Source organism: Psammomys obesus, unplaced genomic scaffold, assembly GCF_907164565.1.
Source record: "Psammomys obesus unplaced genomic scaffold, mPsaObe1.curated_primary_1811, whole genome shotgun sequence".
In the NCBI taxonomy this organism is placed as follows: domain Eukaryota; kingdom Metazoa; phylum Chordata; class Mammalia; order Rodentia; family Muridae; genus Psammomys; species Psammomys obesus.
The window spans coordinates 22,236,364-22,254,250 of NW_026596034.1; the positions used below are offsets into that span (position 1 = coordinate 22,236,364).

The 17,887-nt window shown below is 48.3% G+C and overlaps 3 protein-coding genes across 4 annotated transcripts in view; 2 read left to right on the forward strand and 1 right to left on the reverse strand.

Moving 5' to 3' along the window:
• Positions 1–3,072, forward strand: part of Tsnaxip1 (translin associated factor X interacting protein 1) — a 16,163-nt gene extending 13,091 nt beyond the window's left edge. The window contains exons 8-16 of the mRNA XM_055621325.1: positions 377–546; positions 628–787; positions 864–994; positions 1,096–1,221; positions 1,359–1,511; positions 1,644–1,753; positions 2,236–2,362; positions 2,456–2,562; positions 2,784–3,072. Of these exons, the coding sequence (XP_055477300.1) occupies positions 377–546; positions 628–787; positions 864–994; positions 1,096–1,221; positions 1,359–1,511; positions 1,644–1,753; positions 2,236–2,362; positions 2,456–2,562; positions 2,784–3,021 (1,322 nt within the window). The 3' untranslated portion in view covers positions 3,022–3,072. The remainder of the gene's footprint in view (positions 1–376; positions 547–627; positions 788–863; positions 995–1,095; positions 1,222–1,358; positions 1,512–1,643; positions 1,754–2,235; positions 2,363–2,455; positions 2,563–2,783) is intronic.
• A 98-nt stretch (positions 3,073–3,170) lies between these two features.
• Cenpt (centromere protein T) lies at positions 3,171–10,215 on the reverse strand. 2 transcript variants are annotated; one of them, XM_055621348.1, is made up of 13 exons: positions 10,100–10,215; positions 8,593–8,689; positions 8,364–8,451; positions 8,158–8,257; positions 7,920–8,056; positions 7,749–7,785; positions 7,426–7,568; positions 5,552–5,749; positions 5,222–5,374; positions 4,884–4,977; positions 3,657–3,833; positions 3,471–3,575; positions 3,171–3,392 (listed from the first exon to the last, which is right to left on the reverse strand). In XM_055621348.1, exons 1-13 carry the CDS (start codon positions 10,213–10,215, stop codon positions 3,269–3,271), a joined length of 1,569 nt encoding a protein of 522 aa, XP_055477323.1. In that variant the 3' UTR covers positions 3,171–3,268. The 2 variants fall into 2 exon arrangements, with proteins under 2 accessions (XP_055477323.1, XP_055477322.1); XM_055621347.1 differs by having other exon boundaries at positions 7,749–7,794.
• A 3,492-nt stretch (positions 10,216–13,707) lies between these two features.
• Thap11 (THAP domain containing 11) lies at positions 13,708–15,561 on the forward strand. The gene has a single exon (XM_055621574.1). It carries the CDS (start codon positions 13,965–13,967, stop codon positions 14,880–14,882), a length of 918 nt encoding a protein of 305 aa, XP_055477549.1. The 5' UTR covers positions 13,708–13,964; the 3' UTR covers positions 14,883–15,561.
• The last annotated feature ends 2,326 nt before the right edge of the window (positions 15,562–17,887 follow it).

Genomic DNA, 17,887 nt, shown 5'->3' on the forward strand with positions numbered 1-17,887 from the left:
CAATGATGTCCCCAGTGTCGTCCATACCTCTTTTTTTTTTTTTTTTTTCTTTATGGTTTTTCAAGACAGGGTTTTTCTATGTTGCCTTGGCTGTCCTGGACTTGCTTTGTAGACCAGGCTGGCCTCAAACTCACAGCAATCTACCTGTCTCTGCTTCCCTGAGTGCTGGGATTAAAGATATAAGCTACCATGCCTGGTTAAATTTGTATCTTTTCATCCTTCTCAAACAATTCCACCAACTGGCAAACAACTATTCAAACCTATGAGCCTCTGGGGTCCACTCTATTCAAAAAGAAGGCACTCCCCAAGCAATATTCAGCCCAACCCTGGGTACAAGCCCCAGAGGCAAGGTGATAGACTGATGGGCTTCTGGCAGGTGTTTGGGGAGAGGACCCTGTGAAGCTAACACTGGCACTGAAGATGACTCGACAAGACCTGACCCGCATTCAGATGGAACTCAACACAATGAAGGCCAACTTTGGAGACGTGGTACCCAGGAGAGACTTCGAAAAGCAGGAGAAGACCAACATGGAACTTCAAGACAAGGTGCTGGTGGGCAGGTAGACTTTGATGTGGTAGGGGGAAGTCAGGCAGGTGGGTAGCTAGGACCAATCACCTTGCCTACAGCTGGAATGCCTGAGAGCCGACTATGAAGAGGTCCGGAAGGAGCACGAGATGCTGCTGCAGTTGCACATGAGCACACTGAAGGAACGGGACCAGTACTACTCTGAGCTGCAGGACATCCAGCGCATCTCCACACCTCGACCTGACTGGAACAAGTGCGAAAGTAATGATGGTTGTGGGGCTCCCAGGGCCCGCTCGAGGACAGGGACTGGGTTCCAGCTTCCTCTCCCCACCTGCAGATATCATAGCTGGGGGCCCAGAACGCTGGTTAATGCTGGCTGAAGGAAAGAACAGTGACCAGCTGGTAGAGGTGCTCCTGGAGGAGATTGGCATCGGTTTGCTTCGAGAGAGAGACTTCTTCCCTGGTCTGGTAAGGGAGTCCCTAAGCCAGAGGCTATTTAAAATTCTAGGGGAACCATTTAGAAAAAGGGCAACAGAAGGGTTCAATGAAGAATTGCACCTGCCTTTCAGGGCTATGGGGAATCTGTCCCTTCTTTCCTTCACTGTGATGCCACTGTGGAGAACAAGAAGCCAACCAAGAAGGAGGTGGTGAATCTCCTTGGGGATGCCTGGAAGGAGCGACTTGCAGAGGAGCAGGTCAGTTCTCGCTGGCTCTGACACCTTGCCTCGGCAAAGCCTTCAGATCCACAGTCCTTTAAGGAGACCCCTTAGGATGGTAGGGAGCAGGGTGGGGCCCTAGCACATCCTGACCAAATATTCTCATTTCCCTACAGAAGGAGCCATTCCCAGATTTCTTCTTGAATTTTCTGGAGCGTCGCTTTGGAATCAATGATGCCATGGCCTGGGCTTATACCATTTTTGAATATATTAAGCTCTTTCGCTCCAATGAGATCATGAGTCAGTTCTATGCAGTCTTGATGGGAAAGGTGAGCTTTGGCCTAGGTCCTACCTGTTACCCTCAGCGAAACATAAAGGCTTTTGTCCCCAGCACAAAATGACTCTGTCCCCACCATTCTAGTAAGGAGCATATTAGTAGTTAACTTCTTCCTTCATTGTAGAAAATGGAGAGTGTCTATATCAACTATAAGGAGACAGAGTCCCATCTGCTGAAGGAGATGGCAAATGCTGACACTCAGAATGAGGGGTTAATATCCATGGAGCAATTCAAGTAAGAAAACTGGTCAGGCTACTCCAGACTCTAGTCCATTATTTTGGCTGGTCAGGTTCTCATGTATGCAGAAGGGGAGCTCCACAGCTTAAAGCCTGCCACCTCACAAAATGTTGAAACCCACGCCTGCAGTCCTAGCGCTTGAGAGAGAAAAGCAGCAGTCATTTAATTCTGAACCAGCTGAGAACAAAACTGTTTCAAAACATGGCAGGCATGGTAGTGCACACTTTCAATGCCAGCACTTGGGAGGGCCTCTGTGCATCTACAGAGTGAGTTCCAACCAGAATGACATAAAATAAAACCTTTCTCAAATCAAAACAAAAAGAAGTCTGGGAAACTAAAGCAGAAGGATCATTATTATGAGTTCAAAAACTCTCAAAAAACAAACCTGTTAAAATACCAGTGGGGATGGCCCCAGAAGGATGGGAAGGTGAGTTGGCAGCCTCAGTCAGGCCCTGCTGGAATTCTTACTTTTCCTATAGCACCATCCTCAGGAGTACCTTTCCTCTAAAGAAGGAAGAGCAAATTCAGGAGCTGATGGAGGCAGCAGGCTGGGGTCCAGAGAGCACCAATACAGAAGAGTTCAACTACCAATTATTGTTTACTGAGGTGGGTTGGGACACATAGCTTGCCAGTCCTTTCTCTAGTCTTACTTAAACTACAGTCAAATAGCCTCCCCTTGCCTTCTCTCCCACCCTACAGGATGAGGAGGGCCAGAGGGAGCCATTTGTGCAAAAGCTGTGGGAACAGTATGAAAATGAAAAGGAAGCATACTTACAGGAACTGAGGCTGGAACTAGGCATGGATCTGTGAGTGACCCTGGGCCCCAAAGTCCCGCTCAGCCATTGGCAAGTCTTACAGGTGCGGCAAGTCCTGTCAGATAGCATCTCAGGTGCCTAAGTCTCCCGGTGCAACAGGTACCATGCTGGGGACTATAAAGTACTCAAATCTGACAGAAAGTAGGCACTTGAGTCATGACACAGAAAGGAGCTCAAACCTGTATACCTGTCTCTCTTTCCTTGTGGGGCAGCACTGAGGTGACCTTACTGAAGATGCGTGGAGCCCTGCTGGCCATCGACCCCAGCATGGACAAACAGACTCTCAGTGCCTACCTGGGCCAGGCCTTTCAGATCCCTGTGGCAGAGCTGCCACTGGAGGATGAGGAGAAAATGGAGGAAATTTCGATACCTCTTCAGACTGCTTTTGGACATCTTCAGATGGCAGACACCAAGCGTGTAGGACCTCGAGAGCCAGAGATCGCAAGCTAGAACCCCTATTGGCAACTTAAATGCTTGAATGTTGCTGAACTTCCAGTATAAAAATTCTTTTCTCTAAATTCATACTATTTTTCAGGCTGGGGGTAGGGGATCTGAGCCAGCCCTATGACATGTACCAAAAAGCAGAACAAGCCATTTGTGAGACTTTATTGGTAGTAGGAGAGGAGAAGGAGACCTCGACGATTGTGGGGTTCAAGATGTCCAAGGTAAGAATAGGGCAAGTGTTAAGGCCTGGCCACTACTGGGCAGGAAAGACGGAATTGCCACTGAATGCACAGGGGATGAGGAGCTTGCGGTACTCCAAGGGCAGGTAACGCTCCACAAGCACGTGTAGTGAGACCTGATCTGTGACCAGTCCCTGCCTGCATCAGAGGAAAAGAGGGTCGGACAGAATTAGCAGCAGCACTCCCATCCCCAGCCTCCCTTTAATGCCCACTTACCGTCGCATCAGCAGCTCCAAATCCTCTGGTTTCACAGTCTTACGGCCGGCATGAGCAGCAAATGCCTCCAGGTCGTTGTAAAGGTGCTGGAAATACTTGTCTAGGCTGTCAAGAAGGTTGGGATAGAGCAGACTGAACAGTCTGTTTATGAAGTAGCACCTCTAGCCGCTCACAAGATAAACTCACCACTTTTCCACCAACTCAAGAGCCTTCTTCTCCACAGGCATCTTAGTATAAAAACTGAAGAGTTTCATATAGTGGCTCAGTCCGGCCTTGTAGGGGTCTGGACGGTGCCTAGGACCTGCAGTTCCAGTCCTAATTGGAAGCTTGGCTGGCATAGGCTCCAGCGGCTCTGAAGATAAGCTGAGGACAGGAGTAGACAGGTGACTGGGCTGCTGTTTGGGGAGGCCCCTATTCGAAGACCAGTCCTGCTGGCTCTGGGGAAACTGGGACTGTTGTTAACTAAGTAGTTTGAACAAGAAATCCAACTGTCAGGTGGGGGTAGAGGGTAGGAGTGTGGCACATGCCTGCCTGCCTTTATTTTTATTTATTTATTTTAAAAGATTTATTATGTATACAGTGTTCTGCCTGCATGTACACCTGCATGCCAGAAGAGGGCACCAGATCTCATTATAGATGGTTGTGAGCCACGATGTGGCTGACTAGGAATAGAACTCACGACCTTTGGAAGAACAGCCAGTGCTCTTAACTTCTGAGCCATTTCTCCAGCCCTTATTTGTTTATATTTGTTTGTTTGTTTGTTTGTTTATGGCTTTTTTTCAAGACAGGGTTTCTCTGTGTAGCCTTGGCTGTCCTGGACTCACTATGTAGACCAGTCCAGCCCCAACTCATAGAGATCTGCCTGCCCCTGCCTGAGTGCTAAGATCACAGGTGTGCACCACTGCACATGGCTAACACACACCTTTAATCCCTGCACTGGAAGGCAGAGGCAGGCATATCTGAGTTAGAGGCCAATCTAGTCTATAGATGGAGTTCTAGGACAGCCAAGGCTACAGAGAAACCCTGTCTCAAAAAACAAAACAACAACAAAAGGCCTGTTTTTCCCTGTTCCTCTAGTCTAGACCAATATCCTAGTCTAGCCTCAACATATATACTGGTACCTGCTCAAGCTTGTTAAACCCTAGGCTTCAAATTGGATAGTCTCTCCCCTCAAGAATCCATCACTACCGGTCCCAAGTGTCCTTTAGAAAGCTTCCTATGATTACATACTGATGTAGGAGCTTCTCCCTCCGTCAGGCTCCTCTAAACCCCTGGAGACAGACACCAGGATGATAGACAGGCAGGCTATCACTACCAGAGCTGCTATGCTGTGCTCATCTGCATATCTATGAGGACTTAAATGTGCACAATGACAACTTCGGGCACCCCCTCCCAAGAGCCAGGGTTTCTTACGCTGCAGCTCCAGGAGGTAGGGGTGGCTCAAGAAACTGATGTGGCTGTTCCTCTGGGAGTAAGTCATGAGTGGTGAAGGCTAATTCTGGACTTGCTGCAGAGAAAGAACAGTGTCACTAGGCGGTCAGGCTTGACCACTTCACACAGTTGTGCAGGACCAGTCTCCTCTTACCGCCTAAGGGCCTCATAGAGCTCTAGTCAAGTGACTGCCCTTCGTACTCTCCCTGGTCCCTAAAACTACCAGTTCCCAGAAACAGCCCAGGCAAATTTTCTTCTGTATGATAGGACCTAAGAAGCTGGGAACACTCACCTGCTGATGCCTACATTAGGCCTCTTACCTGGCCTGCCAAAAGTATCCTCATCCCCTGAAGATCCTTCTTGAACCTTGGCCTCCACAGCCTCCTGGGATCCCACTGCTTCTCTTAGTTCTAGAGGCTGAGGCTGAGGCTCCGAGAAGGGCAAAGGAGTAGTGTCCATGCTAGTTCTGTTCACTGAGGGGAGAGTAAGACAAGGAGGCACTGATTTAGAATCAACTGGCTCGACCTGAACCCCACTTTTGAGTGGAGAAGGAACTCCCAGGAAGGGGGTTCTGGGGCATACGTAGGGGTGGAGGAGGGCAATCTCCCTAGGCTAACTCTCACCCAGGCTAAGCTGCTCCTCATACTCACTGTGGCTCTGCAGCCTAGGCCCAGTGCTTCGTGTCCTGGAGCCTGCTCTTTGAGCATCTTCAGCCCCAGTGTGAGAAGGGTTGGGCAGAGAGTGGTGCATGCTAAGGGAAGAGCCAGCCACGGGCTGTGAGAAAGGCTGGGTGTCTTCCAACAGTACATCCGTTGGCAGAGTAGCAACAGGGGTTCTACAGTTGTCACCTGGAGAATAAAAGCCATATAAATTCTATATTCTAGGCCCACCTGCTAAAACCTGGGTTGTCAGGGTACAGGCAGTGAAACTTAAGGGTCTTCTCTGCCTACGCAACCTCTAGAATGAAATAACCTACATTCTAAGCCTTTTATCTCCCCCTGCCCTCCCCGCTACTCTCTCTGGTCCTTCCTCTGACATTCCCAGGCCTCTACAACTTGCTCACAATCCCCAAAACTGACTGTACATGCCTCAGCTGTCTACTTTTTCCTCTATCCATCACGTTCCTCAAATATTAACTTGTCCCCTGTACTCAAGATCCCAGGTTCGTGCCAGGCGATCACGAAACCTGTTTTCCCCCCACTGATCTTCTAACAAGGGCTAGCCACCATAGCATACCCCTTTCTTTCTACCCTCAGCCGTGTACTTGGAGAATACAAAGTAACAGAAGACACAGAAGCACTAAGGCTAGACCTTAGTGATGGCTTCTCCCCCCCCCCCCCCCCCCAGGATTTCTGTGTGTAACTATGTAGCCTGGGCAGTCCTTGAGCTCACTCTGTAGAACAGGCTGGCCTCAAACTCATAGATCCATGAGAGATTCCCATACCTGGCTATGATGGCTGTTCTAGGTTGTCACCTTAAATTTATCTGGAATTAACTAAAATCCAAATGAATGGGCACACTTGTGAGGGACTTTTTTTTTTTTTTAATTAAATCATTTGATGTGGAAAGGCCCAGATCTTTTTCTTTTTTTTTCCTGAAAACTCAGGAATAACAATATTTCCTTGTATAGCAGAGAATACCTTTCCGACAAGCATATCAATTCAAAGTGGCTTCAGGTAGAATGTGTTTGCTGGTTTGTTTTTTAATAATTTAATTTTATGTGCATTAGTGTGAAGGTGTCAGATGCCTTGGAACTGAACCTGGGTCCTTTGGAAGAGCAGACAGTGCTCTTAACTACTGAGCCATCTGTCCAGCCCTCAGATCTTTTTTTTTTAATTTATTTATTATATATACACATTGTTCTATCTGCATGTATACCTGCATGCCAGAAGAGGGCACCAGATCTCATAGATGGTTGTGAGCCAACATATGGTTGCTGGGAATTAAACTCAGGACCTCTGAAAGAGCAGACAGTGCTCTTAACCTCTGAGCCATCTCTCCAGCCCAAGACCCAGATCTTTGAGGTGGGAAGATCTATCTTTAATCTGGGCCACACCTTCTGCTGGCAGCCTATATAAAGAAGAAAGCTTGTTCTCTTTGCCTGTTTGTTCTCCATAGCACGTCCATTTATTCCCTCACTGTCAAAGGAGCCTATTTCTTTGAGATCCCAACACATACTGAAGACTAGCTGAGACATCCAGCCTTGTGGATTCTTGGACCTTGCGTTGACAGACGATTTTTGCTAGCTGGACCATGGCCTGTAAATCCCTGTTGCTACTCCCCACCTCAAAACCACTCACATTCTGTAAGTTCTGTTCCTCTAGAGAACCCTGACCAATACACCAAAGTACCAGGTGCACTCTGTAAAGAAAATAGAAACTCCTCATAAATGCCTGGGCAGGCTCATACAGTGTCCTTGACCTCACCAAAAACTGGGGCGACCCTGAATTCCATAGAGCCTTCTGTCTGTCATAGAGTGGTAGTAGCTTCTTCGTAAAGCTACAAGAGGAAATCTCAACCTTACCTGGAAGAGCTGAGGTCGAGGAATTATCTTCCAGATCCTGCAAAAGAGCATGGACATCCAGAGGTCGGCGCATGGGACGTCGGCGAGCCAGACCAGGCCTCTCCACTGACTGTGGCTGAACGGGTGGGACAAAGCTGAAGGAGCTGTTAAGATGGAAGCAGACAGGAAGCCTGAGACACAGTGCCCCCTATGGGGCTCATCTCTTAGAATACAGCCACAGTGCTGTAAGGCTAAAACTAACAGTGAGCAGAGTCACAAGATTCCATCAGTCAACACCTCCCTCAAGCCTTTGCTACATCAAACCCCAGAACAGGGAACAGTACCTGGTCAAAGACGAGTCATCAGCATTCCCAGGTGGCTCTGTCAGGGCTCATCAAGAAAAAGTAAAAAGAACAATCCATAGTAAGCTCCCCAAGACCCATGAAGGCCTTCTCAGGTCTTTTACCTCCCCAGAGACAGAAGGGAAAACAGCACTGGTGTGTCCTAGGTCTCACCTTGGGAGAGAGGCAACCCTTGGCTCACTTCCCGTTGAAATACTGACAATCTTAGCTTCTGCTTGCTTTTGCCAGGGGCCATTAGACCTGGAGCCAGGGTTGAGGAGGGCTCCAGTTCAGGAAGTTGTAGTTCCAGGCTGTAAGGATGGAGTTTATCTCAGACATGTCAGAAAGCCCAATTTTAGTTTCTGGGGACCCCAAGAGGAGGCTCATCCAATGAGGGACATTCACTGCATACCTGCTCCAGCTGCTCTTCCGTCTGGAAGACCGCCGGAGCACCTCGGGTACTTGTACTGGCTTCACCACTGAGTCCGGCATCACGATGGAAGATTCTGGGGCTGTAGAAGAAATAACAAGTAGAGGGTAGGGCGGACAAAGGAGGATACCACAGGACTGATTGTTGAACTAATACTAACTTCAACTGGCAGGCTAACACCCACTTACCAGTCAGTAAGATATTCTTCAGCAGAGTCCGGGGTGTCGGTTCTTCCAGGTGTCCACGAGCTTGAACACGCGCCAATCTGCCACCTGACTATGGGTAAAAGCACCACCAGTCTGTTGTTGTTGGTTGTTTTTTGTTTGTTTTTTGCCTTGAGATCCCTCAAGTTAGGCTTCGAAACCAAAATAGACTTCAGGGTTCCATGAAGTCACTCATGGAGTGGGCTGGACTCACCCTAGCTCCATGGGAATGCCTTCTGGCGCTTGTCTTTGTCTGGCTATTCTGCCTCTTGGAGGAAGGTGTCTGAAGCAGAGTTCTCTGTGTACTGTGTCTAAAACAAACAAAACAACCGGGCTCTGAGAATTACATGCAGGGAGTGGGAGTGAGGAGCTGGAAGATACAGATGTTTGCCTACACAAGGGGGTCATAGTTTAAAGCTCTTTTCCTTCAGGGGCAGAATCCCTTCCAGAAACCACTTGCACTTTCCATAGTCCCTATTCTCAGCTTTGTCAGCAAAGAGGATGAAGGGTAGCCCTGAGGTAGAGGCAGACAGGAAGGGTTGGGGAAAGGCTTCACAGAGGTGAGGCTAGAAGAATAAAAGGTGAGTAGGGGTCAGTCACATAGGTTACACACTGGAGGAGTATCCCTTTCCAGTCATTAAAGCAACAATCCAAGTAGGGCATTTTTTCCTTTCAAGTTGTCAAGGCATGACAATAAGTTCCACATGGGTCACCCCAGATCTATTTTTCCAGTCCAGTGTGTGTCAGAACTCTATCAGCGTTATCCAGGCACAACTCCCACGTTATTCCTCATACATCTAAAACATATCTGGAGGGGCTGGCCAGATGGCTCAGTGGGTAAGGGCACTTGCCTCCAAGCCTGACATGCCGAGTTTAATGACCAGGGCCCACACAATGGAAGGAGAGACTGACTCAACAAGTTGTCCTCTGACCTCCACACATTTTTTCAAACACAGAGACCACAAATACCGCGCCTTGAATGAGCAAGGGCCAGGTGGTACGGGGCCTATAATCCCAGCTACCAGGGAGGCTAGGGCAGGAGGATGGCAAGTTCAAAGCCTGTTGGGGCTAGTTTCAAGCCAAATCAAGGCAACTCTGTGAGACTCTTATCTCAAAGACATACCAAAAGGGCTGGCGATGTAGCTCAGTGATAGGGTGAGGGTGCTTAACTAGCAGGTAGGTATAAGGTCCTGAGATCAATCACTAGGACCATGGGGGAAAAACACCTTATCGCGAAAAAGTATCCACCTGAAAAGGATGATTTTCTTCAGACTGGCAGATGCCAACTTCGGTACCTTCTGCTCACAACCCTCAAGACAGGTACGCAGCAAAGTCAGGACAAAGCCCTATTCTCTAGAAAAGCATCTCTCCAGTTCCTACCTCCTGACCTCCCACGAGACCCTCAGAGAGTAGGACTGTATGTGTTGGGAAAGGTGAAGTCATCCGAAAGTAGAGGTAGATGTCAAAACAACCTTAGCCTGGGTTGAGTGAAACAGCCTAGAAAAAACAGAGCCATATCCTCTGCTTCTAGAGAGTTAGCACTGTTGGTCTCTGTGGCCTCACCCTGGAGCTCCATAGCTGATCCCGCCTCGATTAGTTACAGTCAGATCTCGGCTATAGCCTCAGACTATACTCTGAGACGCAGGTTTCCTCTCCAGACAAGGCAGACCTACATGTCACTCCCCAGTCATTCTAGTTGCTCAGGCAACACTCTCACATACTTAGTCTGAGCGCTCCGGCGTCGTCGCCTCGGAGTGCGTAAATCCGCTGTATCCAGCACCCGCTGCAAGAGCGTACGTGTTGTCTGATCGCTGTCGGAAGTGTAGCTGTCCGCCATGCTGGAGGCTCAGCCCTCCTAACTGCTCTTGCTAGAACAAGCTCGGCATTCCCGCCGTCAATTTCGAGTCATTCTCGCGATACTGCCACAGGGCCCCACGGGAACTGTAGTCCAACAACTGGGCGCCCGCTCTGACATGATTGTAAATAGATTTTGGAGGCTGTCTCACGTTAACCCTAGGGAAAAGCACGCAACCAATTCAAACCTCATAGTTTCTTCATGAAAAATAAGGATGATAATCATCTTTAAAAAACTAGGGGACTGGAAAGATGGCTCAGCGCTAAGGCCCACTTGCTGCTCTTGCATAGGACCTGAACCCTTAAGGAGGCTCAAAACTGCCAGTGCAAAACACTAGTGCCAAGGCATCTGATGCCCTCCTGTGGTCTCTTGCCTCTACTGGGTGAGTCCTCTGACTGCAGGTGTGGGCCACTATGCCAGACTTTGATGATTTTCTCTCTCACAGACACACACACACACACACACACACACACTTTATTTTTGAAACAGTGTCTTATGTAGCCCAGGCGACCTCAAATTCCTAAGCCTGGGAATGATCTTGAACTTCTGAACCTCCTGCTTCTATGTCAGTGTGCTTACAGGTGTGATTCATCATGCTCAGTTTATATCATTATTTTGTTTAAAGGTCAGGACCTCTGGAAGAGCAACTGGTGCCCTTAACCTCTGACTGAGCCATCTCTCTAAAACCGGTTTTGTGTGTTTTAAGACAGGATTTCATGTAGCTCAGGCTGGCATCAGACTTATGCAGCTGAGGTTGATCTTGAACTGATTCTCCAGCTTCCAACTTCAGAGTTACAGCACTATGACACCATATACCATTTCTGGGGTGGTAGTAATCAATTCTAGAGCTCCCTGTATGCCAGGCAAGCGACTGAACTAACTTTACCAACTGAACTGTCTACTTAGATCTGATCTGTTTATCTAAATTTGCTAGGTGTTTGTAGACAAATTTCCGTTGTCACTATAAACTACCTCATCTAATTCCTAAAAATTTATTTTAGCCAGGAAGGATGGTGCATGCCATTAATCCCAGCACTCTTGAGGCAGAGGCAGAGGCAGAGGCAAATCTCTGTGAGTTTGAGGACAACTTGGTCCTCATAGTGCGTTCCAGACCAGCCTGGGCTACAAAGTCAGACCCTATCTCAAAACAAACAAACATTTAAGCAAACAAACTTCATAATTAATATACTACATTCCTGTTTGTCCTTGAGATAAGCTTCACATCCCTGGCTGGCCTGGAACTGACCTGGTAGCCAGCTTTGAGTTTGTACTGAATCATGTTCTTTTTTTTGCCATTTCAGAGATGAGACTATATAGGTATAGATGACTACTTTCTGCTTTTTTTTTTTTTTGAGTCAGGGTTTCTTTATGTAGTCCTGGCTGTACTGGGACTTACTCTATAGACCAGGTTGGCCTCGAACTCAGAGATCTGCCTGCCTCTGCCTCCCAAGTACTGGTATTGAAGGCCCATTACCCAGCTACTTTCTGCTATTTTTAACTTTTCACTTTATTTATTTTGTAAGTGTGTGGGTATGTCCATGTCACAGTGCACAAGGAGAAACCAGAGGACAAGTTACAGGAATCAGTTCTGTTTCCACCATGTGCTTTTCAGGAATTGAACTCAGGCCTTATAAGCTTGGCGGCAAATGTCTCTGCCTCTGCCTCCTGAATACTGGAATTAAAATTGTGGGCTGGTAAACTATCAAAGGAGGTGGTGGCACACCTTTAGTCCCAGCACTTGGGAGGCTGAGGCAGGCAGATCTCTGTGAGTTTAAGACCAACCTGGTCTACAGAGCAAGCTCCAGGACAGCCCAGGGCTACACAGAAAAACCATCTCAAAACAAAGAAAGAAAGAAAGAAAGAAAGAAAGAAAGAAAGAAAGAAAGAAAGAAAGAAAGAAAATGTGAACTATCATTCCAGACTGTGTTATACCATAGTATAAATGATTCACTCAAATGAATACACATCTTTCATCCTACTCTGTACACAGTGGGTAAATACATGTTGGATGTGAAGAGATTCCAGCCGTGGACCCAGTTGCCTAGGCCAGGAAAATTGGATTTTCTCTTATTGATAAGTGAGCAGAACCCCCACAAATAACCAAGAAAGAGCTCATTGGCTACACTAGAAATGCAGTGGTAATCTATGGGCTTCTGTCCTGGTTTTGTTTGTTTTTATTTCTCAGGGCCTCCTTCATGGTAGGCGAGTGCCATATCACTTAACTCTCTCAGCCCTGTTTTATTTATTTCCAGAGAAGATCTCACTTAGGTTGTCCAGACCGGCCCTGAATTCACTTTGTAGCCCAGGCTGTCCTTGAATTCCTCTAGTCTCACCTCTTCAGCTAACCAGGATTACAGGTCTGTACCACCAGCCAGGTGTGGCTGGCTTTTCCCACCCTCAAAGACTGTTACTGGAAGGAAAACCAACTATTATTTTGATATAATGCAAACTTTTTTTTTTTCCCACTTTAAAACTCTTCAAGTTCCTGGTTGCCTGAAGAGTGAAATCCCAAATTCTCTATGAATGCTTAGTTGGTAATCTTTCAGGGTTCTAATCTGGTTGCCCTTTCCAGGCACTTATATGGCAGGCCTATGTCCTCCCTGTTTCATCTCCCAACAGTTCCCCAAGGTAGGGAGTTAAGGAGGCCAAGCACTTCTACTACTCACTTCCAAGGTTTCAATTTGCCTATTTTCTGGCCTGCGTTCATCACTGTCTTCTTTGTCTGCTGATTTCTTTGTGGCATTTATTCTTGTCTATAGACAACTATTCATCCATTATCCAGAAGACCCTCTAATCAGTCTCCAGAAGGGAGAGGGCTGGGACTGACCTGATTGCTCAAAATTACTTTCACTGTATTCTCCCTACACTCTGGCACATAGTAGGCAGCTATTAGGGAACTGGTTTAGGTCCAAGTAGGAGGTAGCTGAGAGTGCCCCAATATGAGAAAGTGACTCCAGAGGTTGGTTCTTCTGGGCTGATTTGGTTTTTCCTCCAGGATAAAGAATGCATTCCACAAGCCAGGCCGTGGTGGCGCCACGCCTTTAATCCCAGCACTTGGGGAAAAAAGAAAAAACAATGCCCTCCACCCCAAGGTACTAGGGTTTGGGGAACTTGTCTAGCAGGCTGCAGGAACTCCACCTCTCCTTTAGGCAGCGCTGGAGTCCGCAGCCACAAGGTTCTTCTGAGGCAGGATGGAACTTGTAGTCTTCGTGTGTTTATACCCAGAGCGCTTGCGCTCAGGACGGACGTGCCGCGTACCATCAGGATTCCGGGTCCTTGTGAGGGGTAGCCCAAGCGACAACGTTCCATTCGAGTACATTTCTCCCCCTTCGCCTAGGACGAGCCTCATCTGTAAAATAATCGACTCTGGGCATGATGTCGCGGTTCCAGGGAAAGCAGCCGGAATAAGCACGCCCCCTTCCCGGAAGTGAGCGGCTTCTGGCGCGGTGCATTGTGGGGGGCGTAGTCCTCCTTTCCAGGCGGTCCTTCACAGCGTCCCCCGGGCGGACTCCGGAGCGCAAGCGGGCGGCTGGGTGGGTAGCGCGGCGCGGGCGGTCCGCAAGCATATTCTGGGCACGGGACCCCCGCCCGGGACGACTGCGCCGGGTGGCAATAGTAAGGAGGCCTCTAAAGGCCTTGCGCGTCGCCGCCCGTCGAGGAGCTGAGGCGGGAGCCAGACCCGGCCGTCGAAGAGCGCAAGAGGCCGGTGGGCCGGGCCGCGCGTCGCAGCCATGCCTGGCTTTACGTGCTGCGTACCGGGCTGCTACAACAACTCACACCGGGACAAGGCGCTGCACTTCTACACGTTTCCCAAGGACGCTGAGCTGCGGCGCCTGTGGCTCAAGAACGTGTCCCGTGCTGGCGTCAGCGGGTGCTTCTCCACCTTCCAACCCACCACGGGCCACCGTCTCTGCAGCGTTCACTTCCAGGGCGGCCGCAAGACCTACACGGTGCGCGTTCCCACCATTTTCCCGCTGCGCGGCGTCAATGAGCGCAAAGTGGCGCGGAGACCAGCGGGAGCTGCGGCAGCGCGCCGTAGGCAGCAGCAGCAGCAACAACAACAGCAGCAGCAGCAGCAACAGCAGCAACAGCAGCAGCAGCCGTCTCCGTCCTCTTCCACTGCCCAGAGCACCCAATTGCAGCCAAACCTGGTGTCTGCCTCTGCGGCCGTGCTTCTTACCCTTCAGGCCTCTGTAGACAGCAGCCAGGCTCCGGGATCCGTGGTCCCGGCGTCCACCAATCCCGCGGGAGATGATGTGAAGCCTATCGACCTTACAGTGCAAGTAGAGTTTGCAGCTGCTGAAGGCGCAGCCGCCGCTGCCGCCGCATCAGAGCTAGAGGCTGCTACAGCTGGGCTGGAGGCCGCTGAGTGCACTCTGGGCCCTCAGCTGGTGGTGGTAGGGGAAGAGGGCTTTCCTGATACTGGCTCCGATCACTCGTACTCCTTGTCATCAGGTACCACAGAGGAGGAGCTCCTGCGTAAGCTGAACGAGCAGCGGGACATCTTGGCCCTGATGGAAGTGAAGATGAAAGAGATGAAGGGTAGCATCCGCCATCTGCGTCTTACGGAGGCCAAGCTCCGTGAAGAACTTCGAGAGAAGGATCGCCTGCTTGCCATGGCTGTTATCCGTAAGAAACACGGAATGTGAATGGTTCCCCGCCAGCAACCTGCAGAATTCCTGACTCCTTCCAGCCCAAGGAATCCTCAGGCGGATGTTGAACTTGCCAATATTCTGGTTGACAGTGCTGAGGTTTAGGGCAGTGGGACTTCTGTTGGTCATCTGGCACCCTTGTTTGTTTCCTCCTGAAGTAGGAGTTGGAGACTTCAGAATCTGGTGACACCAGCAATTATGACTGTCTTTAACGCCCCAGTTTATGTTGCAGATTCTGGTTAAGCAAAGGCTTCAGAACCATTGAACTTGAAACTTATCATGGAGGGGTGCAGATGGCACTCTTAGGGTCTGTGGGTTTAAGAAAACCACATCTTAAGGTTGGCCAGCAATCAGAGACAGCTTTGCTCTATGTAGTGATAAGAGATCTCAGTAACACCATTTCTCCTTTTCATGCTTACCCATTTCAAGTACAGCCTGTGATTCGATGGGGACTAGTTGATCTGTGCCTCTGCCTCCTAGGACCTATCTTCCGAGAAGGTCATTTATGAGAGGGCTCTGGGTGACTTGCTGATGGAGATCCAGCTTACCAGGGACTAGGTTTATCTCTCGTTATGTTTGCTACTGGTTACAAATTCTATTTTCTGTACAATTAGACTAAAGTTTTCACTGTGTTTGTTTGGCAAAACAAATTAAACAAAAAAAAGTAAGGTTTTTATTTGGGCTTCGACATTTTATTTCTTTAAAGCTAAGTGATCTTGAAATATGGGGATATAGACCTTGGCCTTTTTGGAAGAACAGGCCAGCCCTGAAAGTAGAGATGCTGGACCAGGATGCTCCATAAAGCACATAGATCTTCATAAAAAATTTTTTGCTCAGTTCACTCCAAAGAGTTCGGAAGGTGCATAAGAAGGTCTCCATGATGTTCCTTCTGGATAATTGTGTATGTGTATATACATGTGTGTAGTATGGGTGCCAGAGGTTCCTGGGCTGTCTCTCCTCAGGTGCTGTCCAGCCCTTTTTTTCTTTTCTTCTGAGACCATTCTTCTTGTAGAGGGATTGCCTAGCAAGCACAAGGCCCTGGGTTTGGTCCTCTGCTCTGGAGAGAGACAGAGAAATCACTTTCTTGAAACTCACCAAGTATGTTAGGCTGTCTGGCCAGCCAGTGAGCCTCAGTGAATCTGTCTCTGCCTCTCCAGTGCTAGGATTACAAGTTTGCATCACCATGTCTGGTTTTCGTTGTTTTTATTACATGGGTTCTGTGGGTGTACTTGTAAGGCAAGCACTTGACTAAGCTGGCTCTACATCTTGATTTTTTAAAAAGGTGTCTGAAAAGTAAATGGGAATTATTTTGTTCCCTAATTGGTTTTTGGGGTTTGTTTTTTTGGGACAGGTTTTCTGTGTGTGGCCATGGCTGGAACTTACTCTGTAGACCAGGTTGGCCTCAAACTCACAGAGATCTGCCTGCCTCTGCCTCCCAGAGTGCTGGGATCACAGGAATGTGCCACCACACAGGGCTGATTCTGATAGTTTTAATTTCCTTTTTTGGAGGGTGGGGGAGGGTTGAAACAGGGTCTCATTGTGTAGCCTGGCTTAGCCCAGAACTCAGTTTGTAGACCAGGCTGGCCTCAAACTCAGATCTACCTGTCTCTGCCAAGTGCTGGGATTAAAGATGTGCACCACCATGCTGGGCATAATTTCCTTCTTGAATTTTCATCTACAGTTGAAGTTTGTTTACCATTTCACTTCTTGGGACATGTAGTGTCTAGTATGCATGTGGATGCAATTACTTAATAAATCAGTGAAGTCCAGAACTGGAAGCAGCCTTGGCTCCTTCAGGCACGAAGCCTCTTGTTACAAATACACTGGTTTCAGTATACCTTTATTGTGAAAGACGGCATTAAGGAATTGGTTTATAACTTCTACGTTGGTTTTGGCTGCTTTGGTCTTTAGGTTAGATATTAGAAAGGTAAGATGACATTTTTATCTATAGCTGTAAGTAGTTTAGCTCAAAGCTAATGGGGAGATGTGATCTGTTTTTCCAGACAGGGTTTCTCTGTGTAGGTCTTGCTATCTTGGAACTCAATTTGTAGACCAGGCTGGCCTCCCAACTCAAAAGATCTGCCTGCTTCTGCCTCCCAGTGCTGGCATTAAAGGTTTGCATCACCACCTCGTCATGTGAATGACTTAAACAATTGATTTTTATTATTTTGAATTATGTGTGTGTCTGTGATTGTAGCTGCCTGAAGAGGGCAGAAGGCCATTAGATTCCTTGGAGCTGGGTCTAATGGCAGGCAGTTAGTCACCTGACGTGGGTACTGGAAACCAAACTTGGGTCCTCTGCAAGAACAGTATACACTCTTAACTACTGAGACATTTTCCAGGTCTGTAAACACCCTTTACATTACCTGTTTTTATGACTGTTGGCCATGTATGAACTCTACTTAGGTTCAGGCTCTCTAGAATTTGAGTCACTTCTGAGTTACTTATGGACCAGTAACCTTGCCTGGGGACATGCCCTACGATTGCAAGCCGAAGTGTCCCCAACACTCCAGGGTCTACTTCCCTTCTGGTCCTTTGGCTCTGGGTTGGAAAATGAATCTTGAGAAAGCTGCAGTACGTGTGTATAGGTGACCAGTTTGAATCTGCCTTTTAGGGTTAGCTTTGGCTTATAATCAGGTGGTGAAAGCACAGCAGTACATTTCTAGGCTAACTGCCAAACTCTCACATGTCAATACGTTTTCCTTAGAGTGGGCTTCCCCTGTCCTCCTGTTCTTTGAAAGGCTAGCTCCTTGGTTCTTTTGAACTCTTAGCAGCACTCCCTGAATGTTGTAACTTGCCTCCTGTTTTGTTTTCCTGGAGGGAGGGGGGTGAGACTCCAGGTGTGTTACCAAGAGTAAAGTGGAGTTCTTAGTGACTGGGTCATAGAAGCATCTGGTCAAGCAAAGTGATCTGGACAGACGGGATTTAATCTAGAAGCTTAGCCTAGTTTTACCAGTCATCCCCAGGAAGTGATGTGAGGCTAAAAGTTCAAAACTCCTTAT

What these genes read in the sequence shown, in the direction of transcription:
- Cenpt (XM_055621347.1), bottom strand. Translation starts at nt 10,215, where the DNA reads ATGGCGGACAGCTACACTTCCGACAGCGATCAGACAACACGTACGCTC. An exon ending in CGCCGGAGCGCTCAGACTAA is followed by an intron (nt 8,690 to 10,099) that starts GTATGTGAGAGT and finishes TGTTTGTTTTAG; the next exon opens with ACACAGTACACAGAGAACTC. An exon ending in GGATACTTTTGGCAGGCCAG is followed by an intron (nt 4,978 to 5,221) that starts GTAAGAGGCCTA and finishes CTTTCTCTGCAG; the next exon opens with CAAGTCCAGAATTAGCCTTC.
- Thap11 (XM_055621574.1), top strand. Translation starts at nt 13,965, where the DNA reads ATGCCTGGCTTTACGTGCTGCGTACCGGGCTGCTACAACAACTCACAC.